Source organism: Dendrobium catenatum, unplaced genomic scaffold (genome assembly GCF_001605985.2).
Source record: "Dendrobium catenatum unplaced genomic scaffold, ASM160598v2 fragScaff_scaffold_1126, whole genome shotgun sequence".
In the NCBI taxonomy this organism is placed as follows: domain Eukaryota; kingdom Viridiplantae; phylum Streptophyta; class Magnoliopsida; order Asparagales; family Orchidaceae; genus Dendrobium; species Dendrobium catenatum.
This window is the reverse complement of record NW_021319588.1, coordinates 458,675-482,194: the sequence shown is the minus strand read 5'-3', so window position 1 is coordinate 482,194 and position 23,520 is coordinate 458,675. Positions and strand designations below refer to the sequence as shown.

The window sequence follows — 23,520 nt, the reverse complement described above, 5'->3', positions numbered from 1 at the left end:
CTTGTTTTTTTAAAAAAGAAAAGAAAAGAAAACGAAGATGATGGAAAGTGGTCAATTTCTTTCTAAACCCCAAAATTCTCGTCGTTAGGGTTTCTTCGAGATGGCCTCGTCTTCGATCTGAGCCCCAGATTGGGGTTACCGTGGTTGTCTTGTAGATTTGATCCTGGTGTGGAGCTTGAATTCAGAAGAATTGAAAGCGAATGTGTGGCTTTATTTCAATAATTTTGTTTGCTGGGCTGGCTTCCACTGGTTTTTCTTTTCTGCCGATTCTTGTTGCAGGCACGAGGTGATGATGGCTTCTTGTCTCTCCTACACTTTTTTTTTTCACGCTGCTGTTTAGTTATCTTAATTTGCGCTGTGGTTGAATATTTTTAGCCCTTCTCTTTGAATTCTTTCTGAATTTGAAAATTTTAACCTTTACAATTGACTGTAAGTTTTGATTCATTTATTGGTCGTGTCTATGGTTAAGTGTTGAAGAAAACCGTGCATTTTGCGCACACAAATTATGTATTAACTACAAATTTTGTGTTTTAGGAACGGTATATCTTGCGGTTTTTCGATGGGCGCTGGATATTGAAGAAAAAGTAAGTAGGAAAAGAAGATTGGAGTGTGTAGGGGGCGAGGAGAAGCAGCGTACATTTTAATTTTTCCTGTGGACACAAATGTGGATGTTATTTAGCCGACGGAAATGTCGAGCTACAACAAGCAAATTGTAAATACAATGGAAGGTAATTCATCAAAGCCTATCTTTTGGTCTTTCAGTGCATTTTTCATTTTTTGCTTAGGAATATCAGTGACAACTAATTGAGCTAAACGCTTGCTGGGTCTTCTTCTTCTTCTTCTTTTCTTTGAAGGGTTTTGATTATTGACCTATCCTTTAGAGGGCAAGGACCATACCAGTCAATCACTTTGCCATCGTAACCTTGATGCATGTTAATCAAGAATATGATGAATGATAGTATACACACAGATAAAAACAAGAATGAATACCAATTTAGGGTTTGAGTGAGAAAGGAAGTGCTCATGGCTGAGGGTGAACTCTTTTTCTCAAGTTTAGGCCTTTGATTCATTTGGTAATCCTATGCTGCTACTGAGCTATGTTATGTGAAACATTCATTACCACTCTTAGAGATAATGTGCGGGTGGTGGTGCACTAGCAGTTTAAAGTTTGTTTTACCGGTTTCCCACATAAAACAAATCGAGATATTACAAATTTAAATCTATGGAGGCAACGACCGACGGGGAACGGTGGTAGTGTGTTGCTGCAGTGACAGCTTATGAGTAAGTGGTGGAGAATTTACAATGTATCTGAAAATTGTCCGATTTTTGAATACATAAAAAATGAACTAGAAGGGGAATTCTAACTTCATTGATGAATTATATTGCATTTGAAATGCAACCTATCAAACAATCAATATTTTAAAACGGCGTTTGATTTACTTCACACCAATAATGCAACAAACCAAACAATTTTTTTGTAAAAGGAGAGATTGATGATTAAAATTAGTCAATTTCATTGGGAAAATAAATGTCTCTACTCTTTTTTTTTTATTTAATATTTTATATTTTTTTCCTAGTATTATTTCGTTTATACTAAAACTAACTTTTGAATGTTCCTCATGATTTTTGATCATATACTCTTATTGATATATGATGCACAAAAAAAAAAAAAAAAGATGCACGACAGGTAGCTCATTTCTATATGTTAAATCATTTCATTGAGCTTTATATGACAATTGTTTATTCTTAGATTTCCTACTTCATAAATTTAAAATTTGGTTATACTAATTGTCCTGATAGTAGTGGGGTAGCGTGTTTAATAGTTTGTTAAGTGAAATTTGCATGTAAAAAATAAATTTTAATGTTTGTTCAAAAGCCAGGTGGCAAAAAAAAGCATCAACTTGATGCGGCACAAGAAAGTTTAGATTTATTTTTCAATATTTTAGATTTTATTTTATTTAAATTAGGAAAGAATTTTTTTTATTAGATTTATTTATCATTTTTGGATAATTAATGACAATGGATTTGTTTACTCTTTTTTCTTATTCCAATTTCAGATTCATCTTCCTTAATACATTATTTACTTTCTAGTTTCCCATTGTCTACAACAATTTGGTATCAAAGCCTTGATTAACTCCCGTGTCTGTTGGACCTACTATTCACGCTTTTTGAGGTCTTTCCGGTCACATTCAATAATTTCATTGCTCTCGACATGCTCGTGCCTCATGCTTGTCAACTTTGACCCTACACCCGCCTCCTCATTTTCATGATATTTGCCTCATCTTTAATTTTTTCATCCCAATGACATTTCTTCCCATGTAACTTTCTCTTTGACTGCAACATACTTCTGCTCATGATTACTTCACGTTTGTGCATACTGGTGATCTCCTTTGCACATTCACCTCAATTGACTCCTTCGTGTGCTACCCCTTAGATCCTTCTTGCAGCCCTCCTTTCTCGTCATAGCCTATAAATGTCATCGAACTCGTACTGCTCATCTTTTTCTTGTGTTGTAACACTCACCACAGACAAGAAGACCTCCTATGCCCCTGCCACGCCGTACTCACTCGTTGCTGTTGATGCGTGCTTGTCGCTGCTCTTCATGCCAAGCTTGCATTTCCCATGCTTGTCCTTTCGCCACATGAGACCAGTCCTTGGGCACGCCTTCCTCCATCCCATGTCCTTGACACGGCCTTGTCAAATGGCTCTACCTAAGCTGCTTGTCCACAAGGCTCTAACACTCTGCAATGTATCCATGTAAGATATGCGTCTTTTTTTTTTAAACATGAACTTGGTTGGTTTTTTAATCTATTGTTGATTATAGTTTGTTGTAGAAATTTCATATTTATCTTGTGGAATGAATTAAATGTGTTTGTTGTAATTACAGTAAAGTGTGAAATTTTTTCTAAATTATGAAATAATAGCTCGTTGATTGTGAAGTTTTTTATTTTTACATCATGCATCTCATTATAGGTTGCATTTGGAACTCAGATGCTCATCCTTCCTATATCAAATTGGTATCAAAGCATACGTTTCTATCATCATATTAATTGATGTAGGGTATAATTATTGTGCCAATCAAATAAACTAGTAAAAAAATGCAACAAAAACAAAAATTGGTAAGTTATGTTCCTAAAAGAATACGTTGTAACTATCATGAAGATCTAAATTATATTCTTACATTTGATGGGAGATATAGTCTTGAGGATTTTTCAGGTTGAATACTTAATATGGATGACTTTTTTTTGCTATTACTAGTTATCTTATTTTGAAAAACATGAATGTTCTAAATATAAACTAGTAAGTCGTGCTAAATAGGTTTGATATGGCATTGCACGTGAACTAAAATATAAAATTGCTAACCTAAAACATAAACTTAAAGAACAATGTATGCATACAAAGAATATTGCGATCAATTGAAGAACCACTTTTATGTTTTGTGGACAAAATATGCCTAATGTGTCAGAATATTTTGATAACTTTACAATTCTTACAGGTAAACTTGATTTTCCTCAAAACTAGTTTGTTTTCACCATGTGCTTTTTAAAAAGATCTTAGGAAAGAAATTAGGGCCACCGTGGGCCGCAATTTATCTAGAATCCTAAGGCATTAATCAGATCTTTGAATATTGAGGCATATTATAAATAACTTGTTAGCGATACTTTACCTGTAGTCCCTTTAGAGAATCATTATCTTCTCCTATCATGCCCATCAAACCTATGGTGATAATTGAATTATGTGTACTCAATTATAATCCTACTAAGAAAATTGTAGTTCGTGAATATCCTATTGAAGATGAAATAGATGAAGATTTGCAATTGCAATTATATTCTTTTGATTCTGTGGAGTTTGAATCTATACCTGCCTTTGAACTTCTCATGAACTTGAGCTTATTTGGGCTATCTTTTTTTAAGGAAGTTATTCATTCATCTATGTATTTCATATTTGTGTAACTTTTATGTTTTCAATTTCCTTTATCATCTTCTTATATAGGACTAGGTTGTAAATCATTTATATCTTTTATGACACATTGGAATTTTAATATTTTCATTTTTTCTTCATATCTTTTCAAATGATTTGCATGAAGTGATTTGAAAAAATTAAAAATTAATCATGCAATTATAATATAAACATGAACCATGCAAAATCTCAATTAGAAGATATTGTAAAGGTTTGCTTAAATCTAGAAAGGTTTCTTATTGGAGACTTCAAGAAATTAACTTAGGGGCTACTTGGTTGGAATATAAAGTGGTGTAAAGTATTCCAAATGCAAACATTTTGAAAATATTGGTGTTTAATTGTATGAAAAAGGAATGCAAAGTAAAGTAAATATAGTGTAAACCATTTTACTTCATTTTTGAAGTAAAGCAAACTTGTCCAATTTTGAGCGAGAATCATTTACACCACAAGCAAGCTTGCTTGATCGCCACTGGCCAGCCACCCACTGCCTTTGTTGGTTGTCGCCTCCACCCACCTTTGCCGTCTCCTGGCCACCCCATCGTTGTTAATCGCCGTCGTTGTGAGTAAGATATTAGATCTTAAGATTTTATCTGTGCATGAGAAAGCTAATATTTTCTGAAACAAAGTAGCTAATGATATTAAACATGCTGCAAAAGATGTGCTTGTATTATCAAAAGGAAAATCTCTAATGGTAAAAATAGTTGGTGGTGGAATCAAAATATTCAAGAAAACATAAAAAATAAGAAGATTTATTATAAAAATTGGTTTAAATGTAAAAATTCTGATAATTGGGAAAGATAGTAATATGCGATATAATGATTTTAGCTTTTAATGATTTATTTAATAGATTGAATACTAAGGAAAACGAAATATATATGTATAAGTTAGCCAAATAAATAGATAAAAGTAAGGATTTAGTTCAAGTGAAGTATATTAAGGACGAAGATCAAAATTTTTTTTTTATTAAAAGAAGATATTCATCAAAGGTGGATGAGGTATTTTTATAAACACTTCAATAAAGATTATGGGAATGCGATTGATTTTAATAATCTTGGCATATTAGTAAATAGAAGTTGGACTTTAAAGAAAATGAAGTGTGAAAAAGCTGTTGGACCTAATGATATTCCAATAGAGGTGTAGAAATGCTTAGGAGATGAAGGAATTTCTTGGTTTACTAAATTTTTTAATATTATTTTGAAGACTAAAAAGATGTCAGATGAGTGGAGAATGAGTATGTTGATTCATATTTTTAAGAATAAAGGTGATGCACAAGATTGTGCGAATTATAGAGGAATTAAGTTAATGTGTCATACTTTAAAATTATGGGAGAGAGTTATGGAGCATAGGTCACGGCTTGATACTAACATTTCTCAAAATCAATTTGGATTCATGCCGGGTAGGTCTACTATGGAAGCTATGTATTTATTGAGAGGTTTGATGGAGAAGTATAGAGAGAATAAGGAGGATCTATATATGATATTTATTGATTTAGAGGAAGCATATGATAAAGTTCCAATAGACGTGCTATGGAGAGTTCTAGAAAAGAAAGGGGTTAATAATGCTTAGATTCAAGTCATTAAGAATATGTATGCATCAGTTGTTACTTGTGTTCAGACACGAGATGATTTGACCAAGTATTTTCCTATTTCAGTTGGATTGCATCAAGGATCAACCTTAAGCTCATATCTTTTTTGCTTTAGTTATGAATGTTCTCACTAGGCATTTGTAAGATGTTGTACCATGGTGGGTGCTTTTTGCTGATGATATTCTTCTTGTTGATAAGACTAGAGAGAGTTGGAGGCAAACTTGAATTATGGTGGTCAACCGTAGAGTCTAAAGGCTTTCGTTTGAGTAGATCTAAAATTAAATATATGGAGTGTAATTTTAGAATAATAGATCTAGTGGGGGGATTGTGACTTTGAACTATCAAGTCATTAATAAGAGTATATGTTTTAGATATCTTGGGTCTATTGTTCAGAGTGATGGTGGAGTAGATGAGGATATTATTATAATAGGAAGTACTTGAAGATTTTGAGTAAACCCTATTAATCTTGGAAAAACAACGAGAATTTTCCTTTATACTCCAATGAAAATCACAAAAAATAGTAATTTTATTGCAAGAGTAAAATAGACGGAAAGAAAATACCAAGATATAGTTGATGCTCAATTTGAGAGGAGGATCTATCTCTCCCAATCCCTAGACACCACTAGAGCCCAAGATGCCAAGCATCAAAGACATCAAACATCCACAAATTATCAGATAACCCTAACCCTAGTTTTCTCTTCCTATTTAAAGCATAACTTCAAACACACAAGTCAAAATTTCCCTCCAACCCTAGTTGCTCGCTCCTTCCTTAATGGATTTCCTAGTGGGGTCCACAAATGCTTTGGGTGGTAATCCCTAAGGGGCGGACCTGCTTAGTTTGCCTCCTATTGACTTGGGCTAGCCTGTTGAGTCCAGTCAAGTGCAAATCTTCTGAAATTGTTAGGAGATAACTATACATTTGAACAATAATGTTTGGAATCATCAAAACTACATAAGTTGCATAAATATAACTCATTCAAATAGCAACTATTCAAACATAGCCCTTGTTGGACCGGTTCAATATGGACCAGTCTAACATATTAGTAGAATTCAAGTTGGATGGTTGAAGTGGAGGAATACATCAGGCTTATTGTGTGATAGAAAAGTTTCCCTCAAACATAAGGGAAAATTCTATAAGATGTAGTGAGACCTGCAATACTTTATGGTGCAGAATGTTGGCCATTAAAAGAGAAGCATAATATTAAGTTAAGTATTGCAAAGATAAGGATGCTCAGGTGGATGAGTGACATTGCTCTTAGAGATAGGATACGAAATGAACATATACATGAAAGGGTTGGAGTAGCTCCAATGGGAGATAAGATTAGAGATACTTGCCTTAGATGGTTTGGTCACATAAAACGGCGACCTTTTGATGACCCAGTTAGGAAAATAGATGTATTAGATTTGACTTATGTTAAGAAAGGTAGAGGTAGAGCTAAAAAGACTTAGTTAGAAAATATTAGAAATGACATTTTTTTATTAGATTTAAATGAGAATTTAACTTTTAAGAGGGCACAATGGAGTAAAAAGATTTATATAGCTGAACCCATATAGCGGGATAAAGGCTTGATGTTTTTGCTGTTGTTATTGCAGTTTATTATAAATGTTAAAAAATTATGCCTATGATGCCAGCTCCCATAGGAACGGGGTTTATTGTCTAGTATTTTAAAAGGTCTGTTAGGTCTAATTCATTACTGAATGGTTTCAACTCAGCCTGGTAGATTTCCATTCAGCATCTATGGAATTCAAAATCTTTACCATAAAGTGAATTGTTGCAGGGTTTCATTTTCACTGTGCTATTGTTATTTCCTTCCAGCTATTATATGTATTTTCAGCTATTTTCCTTGTGTTACAATCGCTATCCTACTATTGCTTTTCCATTATGTTATCTTGTCCTATCGATGCTGTTGCTCGTTATATGGTAGCTTGCCTAGCATTCTGGGTTCTATAACCGCCTTCAAATTTCCTCTATATATGTTGTGGTTATCATATTCTATTGCTCATTGTTTACTGTGTTATTGTTACCTCATATGTCTCTCAACTTCAGATTCAACCCCGTTTTTTGTCAGCATGTTGCCCTATATTTACAGTAATTTGTTTCCTATTATTTTAGTGGAATTTATGGAAGAGTTTAGAATTCCTGTTGGATATGTTGAAACATGTTTTTGAGTTGGTTCTTGCAAATTTTGCATAATTTCTTATTTTGTCTCTTTTGAAACTTATAAATAAGTTGTTCAAATATGTAAAAATCATTTAGCAATGAATGATGAAATACAATTATACTTTTCTCCTCTTTTGTGCATGTGCTTGTTGGATGTGTGTTTCTCGAGTCCTACATAGGTGAAGATGACTACTTCTGGGAAGCGATTGCTTATACTAACATGAGTCTTGGTACTTTAGTTTTGGGGTGATTTTTTTTTTGTCTTTTAAATTATTCACCCGTTGCTTTTGTGTGTTAATTGAGATTTTATAGCTAAGGTACGTGGTACGTGTTGGATTTTCTTTTTAAAGCTTGAACTTGATTTATTGCTATAGAGTGATTGGCTTCAAAAGTCTTATAAACTATTTGACTGAATTCTTATCCACAAATATTCTCCGCTAAAAAAATTCTCCAAACATCTTTGGGTTGTGATAAACTTGATTTTAGGTCTTTTAAATGTATTTTTATTGGGTATTCCTTTACTTAAAAAAAGGTGCAATTGTTATCAACATATTGCCAATAAATTTATTACTTTAGAAGATGTTATCTTTGATGAGAAACAAAAAGTTTCAATCAAATTCATCTTTAGGGAGGGAACTCTTAATTAAAAAATAAATATGATAAAATCTCTTTGTTTTATCATGACATTCTTATAATATAAAATCTAACATTCTTATAATATAAACTTTAAATAATCCAGAATTGTACCCCTTCAAATTTATGCAAGAATGAAGAAGCTTTAGCCAAAATCTCTAACAAGTTTAAAATTCAGAATTTTTATCAGGTAATAAGATCAACCTATCATTACATGTTTTCTTTTATATCCCATCTCCTAGACACATCTTTTCAAAAAGTTTGTCCTGCCCATTAAATTTTTTTTTTTATAAATATCAGGTTTAAATTTCATTATAAATTCAAAAATACTATTTGAGTCAATTGAAAAAACTAATTAGAAGGATGCCATGAGAGAATAGATGAATGTTTTGAAAAAAAATCACACTTGGGAGATTATTGAGATGCCAAATGGGAATAAAATGGTAGGATGCAAATGAATTTTATATCTAACCTATAGAGTAGAAGGAAGCCTAGAGCGATATAAAGTGATCTTGGAAGCTAAAGGATATGCTCGATCTTATAGAATTGACTGCCAAGAAAAAAATGTTCTTGTTGCGAAAATGAATACAACACACATCTTAATTTCTCTTGCAGCTAATCGTGGATGGTTCATGTGATAATATGATGTAAAGGATGTTTTCCTACTCGAGGATGTTGAAGAAGTCTATGTGGATTCATCACATTGATTTGATAGTTCTTTTATAAAATGAAAGCGTGCAAGTTATAAAAATGATCTAGATGGATTTTAATAATCTCTGATAACATGATTTGACAGATTCATAAAAGCTATAAATGAAGTAGGATACAAACAAAGCCAAGGAGATTATACGCTCTTCATAAAATATTCCACTGATAATAAAATCTCAATTCTCATAGTTTATGTTAACGATACAATCATCATCGGTACTGATAATAGAAAAAGTAGTATCTTAGGAAAAAAAACTTGTTAAAGAATTTGAGATTAAAAAGTTGAGTTAATTCAAATACTAATTTGGAATCGAAGTTCAATCGGAATAAGGAATATTTATCTAAAAAAAATCTAGCATGGATCAAATATTCCACTAATGGTAAAATCTCAATTCTTATTATATATATTTAACAATACAATTATCATAGGCGTTGATAATAGAGAAAAGTAGTATCATATGAAAAAGCTTGCTAAAGAATTTTAGATTAAAGAATTGAGTTAACTCAAATACTCATTTAGAATAGAAGTTCAATCAGAATAAGGAATATTGTTATGAAAAAAAAAAAAAAAACATGTATCAACTGAATAAAAAATGACTGATTGTAAATCTTGTAAAACCCCAAATTGTACCAATTCAAAAATTAAATGTAGATGAAGAAAGAAAGAAGTAGACATGAGACAATGTCAAATATTAGTTGAGAAAAGTGGTCTATTTCGCACCCTTCCATTTTGCAGTTAGTCTCATCAGTTAATTTATGCACAAATTCAAAGAGTCTTATCTTTAAGTTGCTTATAGTATCCTCATATATCTGAAATCAAGTTATGATAAAAGGACTCTCTATAAAAAGCATGCTACTTCATAAATTGAAGGGTATACTGATGCAAACTAGTAGGATCACTGGTGGATAAGACATCTGCAATTGGATACGCTATATTTTTGGGAGAAAATGTCATAACATGGAGTACCAAGAAACAATCCATTGTTTCAAGATTTAGCTTTGAATCTAATTTAGAGTCGCCTAAGGCATATGTGAGCTTATGTGGATTAAAATGATTTTGAAAGATTTAAAAATTAAAAAAGGAAGAGCTAATAAAGATATATTGTGACAATAAATTTGTAATTAGTGTTACTCATTATACAATGCAATATGATTATATCGATCATGTGGAGATGGATAGAAGAGAAACTAGAATATCTGTTTATTTTGCAAGTCATATGTACCAATAGGAAATCAGTTTGCAAACATTCTCACCAAATTACTCTATAACCTCATGTTCAAAAATATAATAAGTAAACTTAGAATTATAGATTTTTACCATTCAATTGTAGGGTAGTGGTGAATGATCATGGGACCCACCCACAAGTCAACCAATCTTGATAATAATCTCGAGGACACAAATTAAGTATTATAACCATTGGATCAATTTTCTTATAGTCTATAGATTGTTATTTGTGTCTTCTCTTCCTCTTCTAGGTACCAACCCTCTTGAGGGTTTTTTTTTTCAATTAGCTTTAATTTATTTTCATTTTAAGACTTTTGCAAAATCATAACCATTGGATCAATTTTCTTAGGATCCATAGATTGTTATTTGTCTTCTCTTCCTCTTCTGCTGTTGTCCCCTTTTGAGGGCGGTTTTTTTCAAATAGCTTTGATTTATTTTCATTATAAGACTTTTGCATATATTACGAGAATTGTTTAATTATGGAGCACATTCGGTATGTGTATTTAATCACTGGATTTGATCCTTTTTCTAAGTTATTGGAGATCATAAACTTGGTACACATGGGGTTTCAATTCTTAATTTTGTTCAACTAATGAAGGACCGTGTTTTTTCAGACGGCTTTGTTTTGTAGGCTGCACTTTATATTTCACCTCATCAGATCATCCGAACATCCTATGCTAGGTTATATAGATTCTACTATCAGGGTTGCATGGCATAAAACACTTATTGTTCTTTGCTTCGACTACTGAGAAATTTTTCTTAGAGAATCACTATTTTGAGTGTGCATCTTCTCTATTATGATTTCATCGGGAATGTACTGTTTATGATGCAGCACCTATTTCTATGTGAGATTATAGATGATTTCATTTCATTTAACATAGTATCAACACTTAACATAATATCATCACTATTGTTCTAAGTGAAGCCTACTCTGTACTGAAGTGCAGAATCATCTGGGTCTGCATTACTTGCTATTCAATTATTGTGCTTAATGAGAAAATCTCTCATGCCCTACATTTCTTGTTCGACTTATTCTGTTGTGCCTGCATGTCACAAGTGCCTCAATGCAGCATATATTCTTTTCAGAATATCTGCTCTCGACAACTCTTGTATCAATATCTCTTTTGAGAAGTTACAGGGAAAAGTAGATTCTTTGACCACTAAGTCGAGAGAGCTTACACAAAAAATTTTAAGTCTTCTAATATGTTTATAATAATATATTGACCATAATCTTCGTTGCGTTGCAAAATTTTATACAAAAAGTTGAGCTTTTCGTTTGCATCCTTTGCCTTTTCTATAGGTAGGTCTCCTGATCGTGCCTCAGCAGGATCTGGCCCTAAAAGGTCTAGCATATCATCTGGTGGTCGGCACCATGGTTCATCATCCACTTACCGGAAAGACTTCCTCCGGAAATTTGTTGATAGTGAAAGCTTAACTGTAAGTCTCGATGATTGGTTCTCAGGAATACGCGAGGAGTCAAATTTTAGGAAACCAGCATTTGATGTTCCATTTGAGCTAACGGAGCTTCAGAGTTTCGATTATGCATTGGAAGGTGTTCCTTTCCAACAACTGATACGAATGCCAAATGCTCTTCAGGCATCAACTTCTGATGCTGTTGAAGCAACTGCGCATCTTGCCATTGAAGACTTTTTGCATGCAGGTCTCAAGGGCTTATGGGAGACCTTCTGGGATCAAGATTTGCCTTTGCCTTTTTCTGTTGCATGTATTCATAGTACAGGTTCTAAATTCTACCCTGCTGAGAAAGCTATTGCCAGTGGGAAGCTTGATGGTCTTTGTGCCGCAGCTATACTGTTAAAAAATGATGGGAATTCAAACGGGAGATGGGATCAGATTGTTGAATTAGCTTTGTTAAGACCTGACATTGGGACTCTTTCAATACATGCAGATCAGGATCAGCCTCACTCTGTATTAGGCGAGGCACTATTCTTTGCTATCCGAGTTCTTGTTTCACGAAGCCTTAGCAAATCATCTGCTGCACTTCGCAACTCAAATTGTGTTTTTGTGCTTTTAGTTGATTCTCAATATGCTGGAGTCGTGAAACTTCAAGGTGATATAAATAGGTTGGACTTCCATGCGTATAATGTGTATGAGTGCTCTGCTGAATGGATTAGAAAACATGCCAAAATCAGCGTTTCTACCATTGATAGAGTGTGGAACAAGCTTGGGAATGCCAATTGGGGTGACGTTGGAACTCTACAAGTCCTACTTGCAACTTTCCACTCCATGATTCTGTTTTGTGGTGTCCCAAAGTATTCACCTGAACAATTAGCCACAGAACATAGTTCCCGTCTGCAAACACGAAGAACTGAAAGACATTTAGTAAATACACAGGTTAATGGAAATGGTATGTTTCGCTTCCAGCAGCGCAGCACATCCCCTGAAATCGTTGAAGTCCAGGAAGACTCTATCAAAACTGTACCTGAAGAAACATTGAACCTTGAAAAGGGTTCTGTTATATATTTGGAGGACTCAAACTGGCAAAAGGCTTTTCAGATTAATGGAAGATTGTCAGATACTGAAGTTTCAATATACGGTGCAACTCTCATGGATGAACAATCTAAGGTGCTGATCTTGTATGTGGGTTCATCTCCAACACATATGGATTTAAATCTGTGGTACCAGGTTCAAAGGCAGACCAAGATATTGAGTTTGATGAAGCAGAGAGGTTTGTCAAACAAGCACGTTCCTCAAGCTGTTGCTTCTGGGAGAATTGTTCACCCTGGTCAATGCAACAGACCAAGTACTGGGGAAAATTGCAGTCATCCATGGTGTGGAACCCCAATGCTGGCAACATCTCCATATGGTGAAACAGTTTCTTACATGGTAAGAAATGGATTATTTGGCCCAGATGAAGCTCTCAGATGCTGCCATGACTGCCTATCTGCCATTGCAGCTGCATCATCAGTCGGAATTAGACATGGTGATATTTGCCCAGAAAGCATTATTTATGTAATCTCTAATGTAAAACGTCCTTTCTTTGTTCTTATTGGTTGGGGACATGCTGTCTTGGAAGAGAAAGACCGACCATCAATGAATCTATACTTCTCCTCTACCTATGCTCTTCAAGAAGGGAAACTTTGTGCCGCTTCTGATGCTGAGAGTTTGATCTACTTGCTTTACTTCTCTTGCGGTGGAGTTTTTCCTAATCTCGATTCAGTTGAAGGCGCACTCGAGTGGCGAGAAATGTCATGGTCGAGACGTGTCATACAACAGAAACTTGGGGAGATCTCAGCTGTGCTAAAAGCCTTTGCTGATTATGTGGACAGCTTGTGTGGGACACCTTATCATATGGACTATGACATTTGGCTGAGAAGGTTGAGAAGGGCAATCAATGAAGAAGATCATGGAAAGGACATTGATTCATCAAATTAAGATTCCTGATGGCTTTTATCAATGCAAATTCAGGTTTTTTTGTCAGATTGTGATTTCCTTAGAGCCTTTTTTTTTTTCTTTCTTTCTTTTTTTGAGTTTATCCTCATTCTTGATTGATATTTAAGATCGGAACCTGTTACTAGTTGCTGTATTCTGGGCCAAGTTTTATTATGATTGCAAGAGTATCCGTGCCTTGGAAATTTTCAGATATCAACTTCACTGAGATCGTAAAGTTTCAGCCATTATTTCCACTTGATTTCAACAGTAGGTTCTAGTTAATAAACAGTGTTCAAATTGACTGTAGTTGTCTTCCAGGATTGGAAAAAATGGATGTCCACATGTCATCTTAAGATCCAGAAAGCTTCTCTTCTGTCTTGGTGGTCACATTTGGGTTTCATTTATGCACCTTCAAATGGTAACTTGCAGTATCTATTTCTTCTTCTTCTTGTTACTGTGGTAGATAGATTCTGGGTGTGTAAAGGATTATGGCTCATTTTGTTTGTTCTTTTAATTCCACAATTAGTTGCTGGGGTACAGAGGATGTCAACTGTTCTTATTAGCATTTTTGTAATTATAAATTTAGTATTTTTTTTTTTAATCATAACTTGGTGATCTTTTTCTATAAATGCTTATTGGGTTTGGTAATTTTCTAGTATGTCGACATCACTGATTTTTTACGATATTCTTATATTTTATCTGATTTTTAATGAACTAGAAGGCCATTAATTGTATGATGCTTTCTTCTTATGTTGCTGCTCATGATGTTTTGAGCTGGGGGCAATGTATTCAACCATGCATTGTGCTTTGAGATTGTGAAATAGGTTGATAAACTGCCCCATGTCCTGTTTTCAGGGGAAATTATTCAGTGCAGTCACCGGATCGTCCGGAGATGAAGCAAAATGAGTCACGTTGCTCGATACACAGCACCAATATACATAAAAAAGTGATGTAGTGCGTCCTAATTCGTCTCCGGACAACGTCCAATGACCGCACAGAATAATTTTCCTATTTTGAGGTTTTTTTCATATGTTATGTTGAAGTAAAATATTCAGCTTTTATTATTATTTTTAATTATGTGCACACAATCAAATTGGTGAAGAGAAATTTGATCCTTAACCCACAATTAGAAAAGCAAAAGATAATAATAAATTAAAATTTTTAAATTGAAAATAGAAGATTATATAATCTTGCCCAAATAAAATAATTTTTTAATAATACTCTCTCATGAATATAAAGATGTACATACTAAAAGATTATAAAGACGTTAATATAATGCAAGTGAGTTAAAGTTTAGAGTTTTAAGTGCAACCAAATTGTTTGTTTTAGAAAAAAATAGGTGAACATCTTTAAGGTGCGTTTGGATGATGTGAATTTCAGTGAACGGAGAAGACAACGAATAATAAAATAAGTAGACTCAATTCATTTGTTTTAATTCATAATCAACCCTAAACATTTATATAATTTAGATTTCATATGAGATAATTTTCTTATTGATTTTAAAATATTTTTTTTACTGTAAAAAATATTAATTCAAAAAAAATTTGTATAAAAAATTATTTTAAAAATCAATCAAAAACTGTTCAAAACAAAACCTTAATTTCCTTCTTCTTTCATTCAATCCAAAATAAAATCTATAGTTGTGATTAATTATTACCTTAAATTTAAATTATATATTTAATTTCTTACGTTATTATTAGAAATTAAAAGCTTTGTTTGGAACAACTTTCTTATTACTTTTATGATAAGAAAAATAATTAGCAAAAAAATAATTTGTAATTGAAAGATAAATTTTTCACAACTTTTCAAACTTTTGCCTTACATAAACTATTTTTAATTTTTTTTTGAAACTGTGATTGAAAAATGAGCTTTAAAAAACAAAAATAAAAAAGCTTAAGCTACCTCAAACAAAATCTAAAATTAATTATTTTTCAAAAATAAATTTAATAATTTATGAAAAATTTGCAAATTGTACAAAGTATTAAATCAGCCACCAAATAGTGTACATTTATATACAAAACAAAGCTATAAGTTATCCACAAATGTTGAAACAATGCATAATTGTAGTAAAATCACCCACCCTTTATATTTATTTTCTAAATCAACGCAATAAATCTGATTGCTTATAACTACAAGCCAAATGTGATTACTGACTATAAAAAGGCAATTGAACTGAGAATGAACTGCACACTATTGTAGCACACAAGACCTTTTAGTTTGGACTTTGCACCATTTTCACATCCTTGAACAGCAAAATTGATGGTCCAGAGATGCCTCTACACAATTTTGATTAATTGAGAAAGGTATTCTGCAGGGGGGTAAAAATCCAAAAGATAGATATCTTGGTCAGTAATCATCTTTCATCTCTTAAAGTACTGTAATAGAGATGGTATGAATGAAATTGATGAGCCAGTAAATGAGAAACAATAGTTTAGTTTCTTTGTCAAAATAATGAGAAGCCTTTGTTCTAGAATAGATAATCAAATTCGCATTATAAAAATGCTTATTTAGTTGCAAAATCTAGGATAACAAAGCCTTTGTTGCAGTTTAGGATTAAGCTAAGGAAGAGAATTGAGAGATTGTGTCCAAAGATTCTCTATAATTGATTAGTGTTTATAGAGGATCCTAATGAGCCCTTAGAGCATAGGAAGTGTTGGGATTTCTAAAGGAGAAAGAAGAAGAAGCTTGAGCTTCTTGGAAGAGAGAGAGAGAGAGAGAGAGGGAAGAATGGGAGAGTGCAAATCAGAAGAAAAAGAAATTTTATTCACTTAACTTGCTCTACCAACGCCTGTTACAACCTCTCTATATATAGAGTTTTATTAGAATAAAATGAAAATAGAAATCAACTATCCTAAAATTAGACAAATTCCTAGCAATCTTCACTTTGGTCCATATTTTATAATACATTTGAATCAATCAATCCATCTCCCAAATCTGCCGCCATTGTTAAGTTAGCGTCTTCTTTAAGCCCAGCTCTTTACCGTTTCAACAAATCTGAGCAATTTCTTTTGAAGTGTCCCTCTTTATGAGAATAGAAGCACTTTTTGCTGATCTCTGATCTTTCTCTTCAAGATATTACCAATATTTTTTTCTTTATCCTCAATTCTTTGCTAAAGTTACTTGGACATCAAACCTGATTTTACCTCGGTCATAGTCAATATTTGCTTACCATATAGTAATGTATCTACTATATTTTCATATGATTTCGACAAAGAGCTTAGGAGAATAATGTCTTGATCTTCCTCAATCTTGACATCTACATTCTTAAAATCAAGAATAATTTGTTAAATTCATCCATGTGCTTTTTCAATTCTTTGCTTTCTTTCATCTACAATGTGTATAAATATTTCTTTAGATACAACAAGTTGGCCAACAAGCTCTTCAAATACAATGATTCCAACTTCTCCCAAACTTCTATAGCCGAACCCTCTTCGGCTACTTCCCTCAACACTTCGACACTGAGCAATAAAAGAATTATACTATGAGCCTTCAATTGGCTTTGCCTAGTCCTTGCCCTGTCGGTTATGGCAACAAGATCTTCCCTGCAAATCTCCTCAGATGTTCCTTGATGAACAAGAAGAGCCTTCATTTTGATTTTTCATAAACTGAAATCATTTTCACCAATAAATTTGTTGATTTAGAATATTTGCGTCGACATGATCCTGAACTGTAACATCTTATACTCCACCTCAAAGATCTAAACAGATCTCTAATCAAGAATTTCTGCAGTGTTCTTGCAACCGTCAGCACCCGAGCTGCGCCTCGTCCTTTTGCAGTCCTAATTCGACCGCAAGAATCGTACTTAAGCCTCATGACCGCAACCATACGAACGAACTCGCGATCTGAACCAGTGCCCGTCGGCTTCGCCCCTTCTCCTACGACTCCAGCAATCGCACCCTGCGCCCTACTCACATGACACCGTCTAGACCAAACACCTTCCCCGGGCCTAAACTCCTGCTCGCTTTCACGCGTGTAACAACCTTCTTGAGATCCCAGACCCACGCATTCTCGCTTCATATGCCTGTGCCAGACCCTAAAACCACACAACCAAACCTCCCTTGTTGTGTCTGATCTCCAACTTTCGAACCCGGTCCTGCTTGCCGCTTTGACCTGCACAGCACCAGGCTCCCGTGATCACTCCCGCGGCTCCCCCTGCTGCCTTTCCTACCTTCCAAGCCCGCGGCACCGACCTCCGAGCTTAGCCTTCTACGCGCAATCTACCGCCTACCTCCAACGCATGTCCGCCCCTCACACGTGGACAACCCGCCTCCTCTCTTCCTTTCTTTCGACGATAATCTTCACCTCCACCTAGTTCCGATACCAGTTTGTTGGGATTTCTTGAGGAGAAGGAGAAGCTTGAGTTGTGTGCGTGTGTGTGTGTGTGTGTGTGTGTGTGTGTGTGAGAGAGAGAGAGAGAGAGAGAGAGAGAGAGAGGGAAGAATGGGAGAGTGCAAATCAGAAGAAAAAGAAATTTTATTAACTTGGCTTGCTCTACAAAAGCCTATAGTAACATCTCTACATATAGTCTTATTAGGATAAAATGAACTTAAGAATTAACTATTCTAAAACTGGACCAATAGCTAACAGGAAGAAGGCAAAATCAAGCTGAGAGAGAGAGAGAGAGAGAGAGAGAGAGAGAGAGAGAGCACGAATCAGGGATCTTGATTGGGCTGGTGGCTGAGGAGGTGGTTTGATATAAGAGCTGACATATTTTCCTCTATCTGCGACGAGCATAGCTAGTGGAAGAATCACACTCAGATATGGAGAGGAAATTAAAGGGAAAGAAAATAAGATTAGTGAGATAAATGCGAGAAAACTATTTAGATGAGAAAATATTTATATCTCGTATGTCTCTAAACTAGTGAATCATTTTCTCCCCATGCAACTTTGGCTATGGGTGGATCTTACCAAATCGCATGTAGTGGTTTTTAATATATTATTTTTTTTCAATTCTTGTTCTCCATTTCTCTCGAGCATGCACTTTTCCCCCCACAATTAAAAATGTGTAGGATAGGGTTAGAAGTTGAACGTCTACATGTTGAATGTGTTGCATATGTTTTGAGCATGACTTGGTGAACTTACGAAGGGTTCATGCTTTGTGAATATAAATTAAAATTTTCACACCAGAAGCTGAATTTACCTAGGATGAAAATGATCACAAGCTTTGTTAGTTTGGTCGACTTCAAAAGGTTTAACTCCAAAATCTTCGTTGATATGGTACTACGGCTTGTTGGAGTCCCTAGACTCCTAGACTTTATGCAAGAGAGGCGTCACATCCTACTTAAGCTGCTTTGTAATTTAATAAGGAATTTACATGTAGTTAAGTTTTATAATTAATTAATTTACTTGCTCATCTAGTTAAAGTTTTGTGCACCAGAATAGGCTATCAAATATTATAAAAGATAACAGGATTACAATCAAACTTGTAAGCTAGTTACCTCATGTTGGTGCGTATTTACATCTTGATTATCAGGAACAACTGTTGCAATTGAGCAAATCCCCTCAATAGCCGTGGCATCTATAACAGTTTCATTTTCAATCTTGCCATCCCTGCAATCCACAAAGGTCTCATCTTTACCTGCACAGCTGTGTTGATCTCCTTTAGATCCTTGACAATCATTCTCCTGAATATTAGCTAAAGGATCTTGAGTCTTGTCCTGAAGTTTATCAAAGTTTTTTTGGTATTCATTGATGAAGTTGTAATCCAAGTTGTGTGCTGTGGTAGGATTGGGCATCTTGTCACCCATTTCAGTATCGAACTTCTCACTTGTGCTAATGACATCGATCCCCAAATGTGGAGCATATGATATACTTCCAAATGGTTCATCAAGCACCCATGCTCTAAAATTGATCATTGAAGGTGCAATTCTTGAGAAGAAGACTTCCTTGATGTTTCCTAATAAGCCCTTGTCAAATGGATTGTTGTTCTTATCGAAGCGATAACGGAAATTCTCGTAAGTTGTCTACAGGAAGGAAAATAACTATTAAGACAAACAATGATCACATTAAACAAATGATATTCATTCAGGTTTAAGTAAAATGCAACATAGATGAAGTTTTCTACTAATGTTGATGGCTTTCTTTCATTGCATGTTTATAGAACATTGTGAGGAACTACCTGATTTGTGTAGATTAGATATAGATGGAAGACAGTCAGCCCACCTACAAACCAGACTGCTAGAAAAGTATATAACATCAGAATCACTGAAATAATCTCTCCCAAAATGAGCTTCATAGTAGAGTTGTGATAATTTTTCCTTTCCTGAAAGATATTCGCCAAGGAAAGAGTGAAGACGTATACACACAGGAAAGTCGAAGTTGATATAAATAAGAGGAAAAACCGGTAGTTCCGCTGCAATCAATTAATTCAGGTTGTTAGCTTGAAGAAAAACAAAAAATAATTGAGAAGTTCCTTTTGATGATTTCATATACATCAATTGAATTTCAGAATGGTGCAGTATCTTACCAGTCCAATGCATTGACCAACCCATGGGCAGTGATGATCAAACTTCTGAACGCAGTTGTTACAGATTGAACAATGAGAAGCGCGGGGTGGGCGAAACAGCAAGCATGTTTCACAAAATTTTAGCTTGACAGCAAAACCATTAACAATAACCTCTTTTGTTGGGGGAAATCTCATGCGTGGGGTTCTTCCATTGATCCATTCTATTGAAGGAGTATTGACATCAGATGCTTCTGATGAATCTAATAATTGAGTATTTCGTGGTATTATACCTGGGTCTCTACTTGACGTAAGGAGAAGGAAACCCAAATCCTACATCATCCAGATACAAAATGTGACATGTTAAGGTGAAATATCATCGAATTTCATTAACTAAAAAGAACATGCTATGATGTATACTACATAATGTATACCAATGGCAACAATCACTCACTGCAAGCATGGTAATGATGGTCACAACTAGAACTGGAAACCCAAGTACATGATGATGGTCATGAAACCAATCTCCTTCATGGCTCTTCTCATGATTTCGAATTTTCACAATTATTTGATAACAGAATGTTATTGTTGGACCAGCTATCATAACCATGGATAACAATAGAGAAGCCACATCAGGGCCAAATATAAGTCTTCCACCACAAAAGAACCGCTGCAAACAGCACACAGTAATCTTTGAATATAATGGAATACATTGGATGTTTGTGCAACGTAAAATCAGAGCAATGTTACATAAAGCTAACGCAGATTGACTTTTTGCAGATCAGATAGCTTATATTCTAATTTTGTGATAAAAATCTGGTCAAAAAACTATTTCGTAAGCTATCATATTAAATGTACAAAAGGATGATTTTGACACAATGACATGAAAGGAAGTTTCATGATAGAACCAATGTGAACTGTGAAAGTAATCGTGTCAACTGGTCAAGGTTTTAGCCACCCAAAGGTGCTTGATGATGATGATCCATTGTTTTCTGCATAGCAGATTGGAAGGAGTAGACAAAAGGGCGATTTTTCTGTTGAGTGACTGGGGAGAAATGAAGAAAATAAAATCAATAAATTGAACTAATGTTAACTTACATTGCTCATTGTCAATGTTATCGCTCAAAGCCTTAGTTTTGGGAGGAGTAAAAGCATAAACCAGGGATGAAATAACTCAAAGTTGTGCTATTTTGTGAATCAAATCTTTGTAATGTAGTTTGTTTAAATTTTAATTCACACTTTTTAATGACAAAAGAAATAATTCAGATAGGAAATAGGTCTTTCCATTATAAATGGAATTACACACTGCAAACGATTTCAAGTAGCATAAGTCCACTCTAACAACATGAAATTCTCTAATCCTACCAATGTGTACAATGTTTTACTCTATTTAACTCATAACAAAATAAAATTGTCTAAATATAAATATGTTGCGCGAAGTCATGCTCTTTCGATCTAATCAAAATTGATCCAATTGCACACATGACAACAAATAAAAAAACATGAACAAATTACAACCAGTTAATATTAATATCATGTTAAAATAGAAAAAAGATATTCCAGAGAGAAAATAGTTCTTTCTAATCTATAGAGTAATCACACTCTTCTTGCAAATTGGCTAAAAAACCATGCAACTATATATGCCTGAGGTGATTTGTTATTCAAAATATATAACAAAGTTTATAACTATAAACATGTGCACCTTGATCTTTTCATCTAACCAAAACTTATGAGATTGCAAACATAGCAACTTGCACAAAAAATGAACCAATTGCAACCGATTAATATCAATATCATATTGAAAGAGAAAAAGATAATCGAGGGAGAAAATAATCTTTGCCAATATTAATGGAAATTAAATTCTAAATTTTTAAGTTGAATTACAAAGCCCTATATGGAATCCGGGGTTGGGTACCCACGCTCTGCGTGGGCAAGCTTTACCCCTCCACGTCCACCCATAGTGACTTTTGAGATGCCGTACCCACTCATACCCACCCAGTTTGCACGCTTTTTGAAAGCAATCCGTCACACTTTACTTTGAGTGCAAACTTTCAAACAAAATATTAAAATTTACCGCGGTCACAGCGCAATTCAGGGTTGCGCACAACATAGTAAGGATTGCGGTAATATACGACATACGGTGATTAGCAATATAAATTGTCTCATCTCTCGATATTGAGTACCCACTCATGAGGTCATGGGCGTACCCATACCGCTACTCAATACAGGGCTCTGTTGAATTAGCCAACTATGACAATTCAAAATAGATAAAAAACTTACCTAAGGATGAATTTCTTTACAGAACTTGTAGCAAAGCAAATTTGTCATATTGTGCAGAATTATGTTTTGATCGTCAATGCCAATCGCATTACATGCATGACAACTAATACAAAAATGAACAATTATAACCAATTAATATGAAAAACGTGTTGAAATAGAAAAGATAATCTAGAGAGAAAATAGCTTTTCAAATATCAATGGAAAGTCATCATCATCATCAATAGCTTTATCCCAAATTATTAGGACCGACGACCAATATCAATGGATAGTATAAGCTCAGTCTAACACCTTGCAAATTAGCTAAAAAATCGGCCATCATTCCCCAGGATGATTTTCTCTAAATAACTCAGAACAAAGCAAAATTACCAACTAGATGCATGCTTTACAAAGTTATCAATATTTTAAAATAAGGGCTCATTTTGTAGCTTCTTGATAGAGAACAGGCTCTACAAACGATGATTTTATATCCACTCATTTAGTGTTTGAAAGTAAAATCATCATTTTGTAGAGATTTGAAAAATGATTTTAGGGTTTAAATTCAACACCGATTTCTAACCACATCCAACCAAATTAAGTATAATCCCAATTGTTTTTTTAAAATATGTTTTCCAAGTTGAAGCAACCGAATGAGCCCTAAGCAAAGCTAGTCCGATAGCACATATAACTAAAACAAAAAATGAACAAACTGCAACCAGTTTGTATCAATAGCTCATCGAAAGAGAAAAGATAAGAAGGGAACTAGGTCTTACATTGCTTCCATTCCAAACTTGATACAGCCTCCTCAGTTTGCAATTCGGCACCATCTCTTCGTTGATAAAACAAAACCAATCTTCGTCTTCAACGAGAAAAAATATTCATTCTTTCACAGTTTTCACGGCAAAGGCTTTACTGGATCAGAATCAGAGACGAGGAAAAAGAGAGAAGCGGACAGAAGTAGAAGTGCAGAGAAGAAAGAGATTGAAAGATGTTCTATCTCTCTTTCTTTCCTTCTTCCTTGCTCTCTCCTCCCACCTCTGCTTCACATCAAATCAGGCCGAGTCTTCGCATTTCTGTCGCTCGATCAAACTCCACGGCGCCGGTGCAGTGAGGGAGATAGATTTGTCTTCTTTTGGGAGTTTGACAAACACCTTGCCGAT

General features: G+C 34.4%; 2 protein-coding genes across 4 annotated transcripts; one reads left to right on the top strand and one right to left on the bottom strand.

The window, feature by feature from the left end:
* Positions 1 to 14,291, top strand: LOC110091887. 2 transcript variants are annotated; one of them, XM_020816173.2, is made up of 4 exons: positions 1 to 286; positions 535 to 728; positions 11,573 to 13,698; positions 13,791 to 14,291. In XM_020816173.2, exons 2-3 carry the CDS (start codon positions 689 to 691, stop codon positions 13,663 to 13,665), a joined length of 2,133 nt encoding a protein of 710 aa, XP_020671832.1. In that variant the 5' UTR covers positions 1 to 286; positions 535 to 688; the 3' UTR covers positions 13,666 to 13,698; positions 13,791 to 14,291. The 2 variants fall into 2 exon arrangements, with proteins under 2 accessions (XP_020671832.1, XP_020671831.1); XM_020816172.2 differs by having other exon boundaries at positions 11,573 to 14,291.
* A 1,350-nt stretch (positions 14,292 to 15,641) lies between these two features.
* On the bottom strand, positions 15,642 to 23,520 carry LOC110091874 (probable protein S-acyltransferase 1). Of its 2 annotated transcripts, XM_020816160.2 has the most exons (7): positions 23,134 to 23,520; positions 20,559 to 20,774; positions 20,398 to 20,437; positions 20,129 to 20,328; positions 19,781 to 20,014; positions 19,101 to 19,625; positions 15,642 to 15,970 (listed from the first exon to the last, which is right to left on the bottom strand). In XM_020816160.2, exons 1-7 carry the CDS (start codon positions 23,185 to 23,187, stop codon positions 15,953 to 15,955), a joined length of 1,287 nt encoding a protein of 428 aa, XP_020671819.1. In that variant the 5' UTR covers positions 23,188 to 23,520; the 3' UTR covers positions 15,642 to 15,952. The 2 variants fall into 2 exon arrangements, with proteins under 2 accessions (XP_020671819.1, XP_020671818.1); XM_020816159.2 differs by having other exon boundaries at positions 20,129 to 20,437.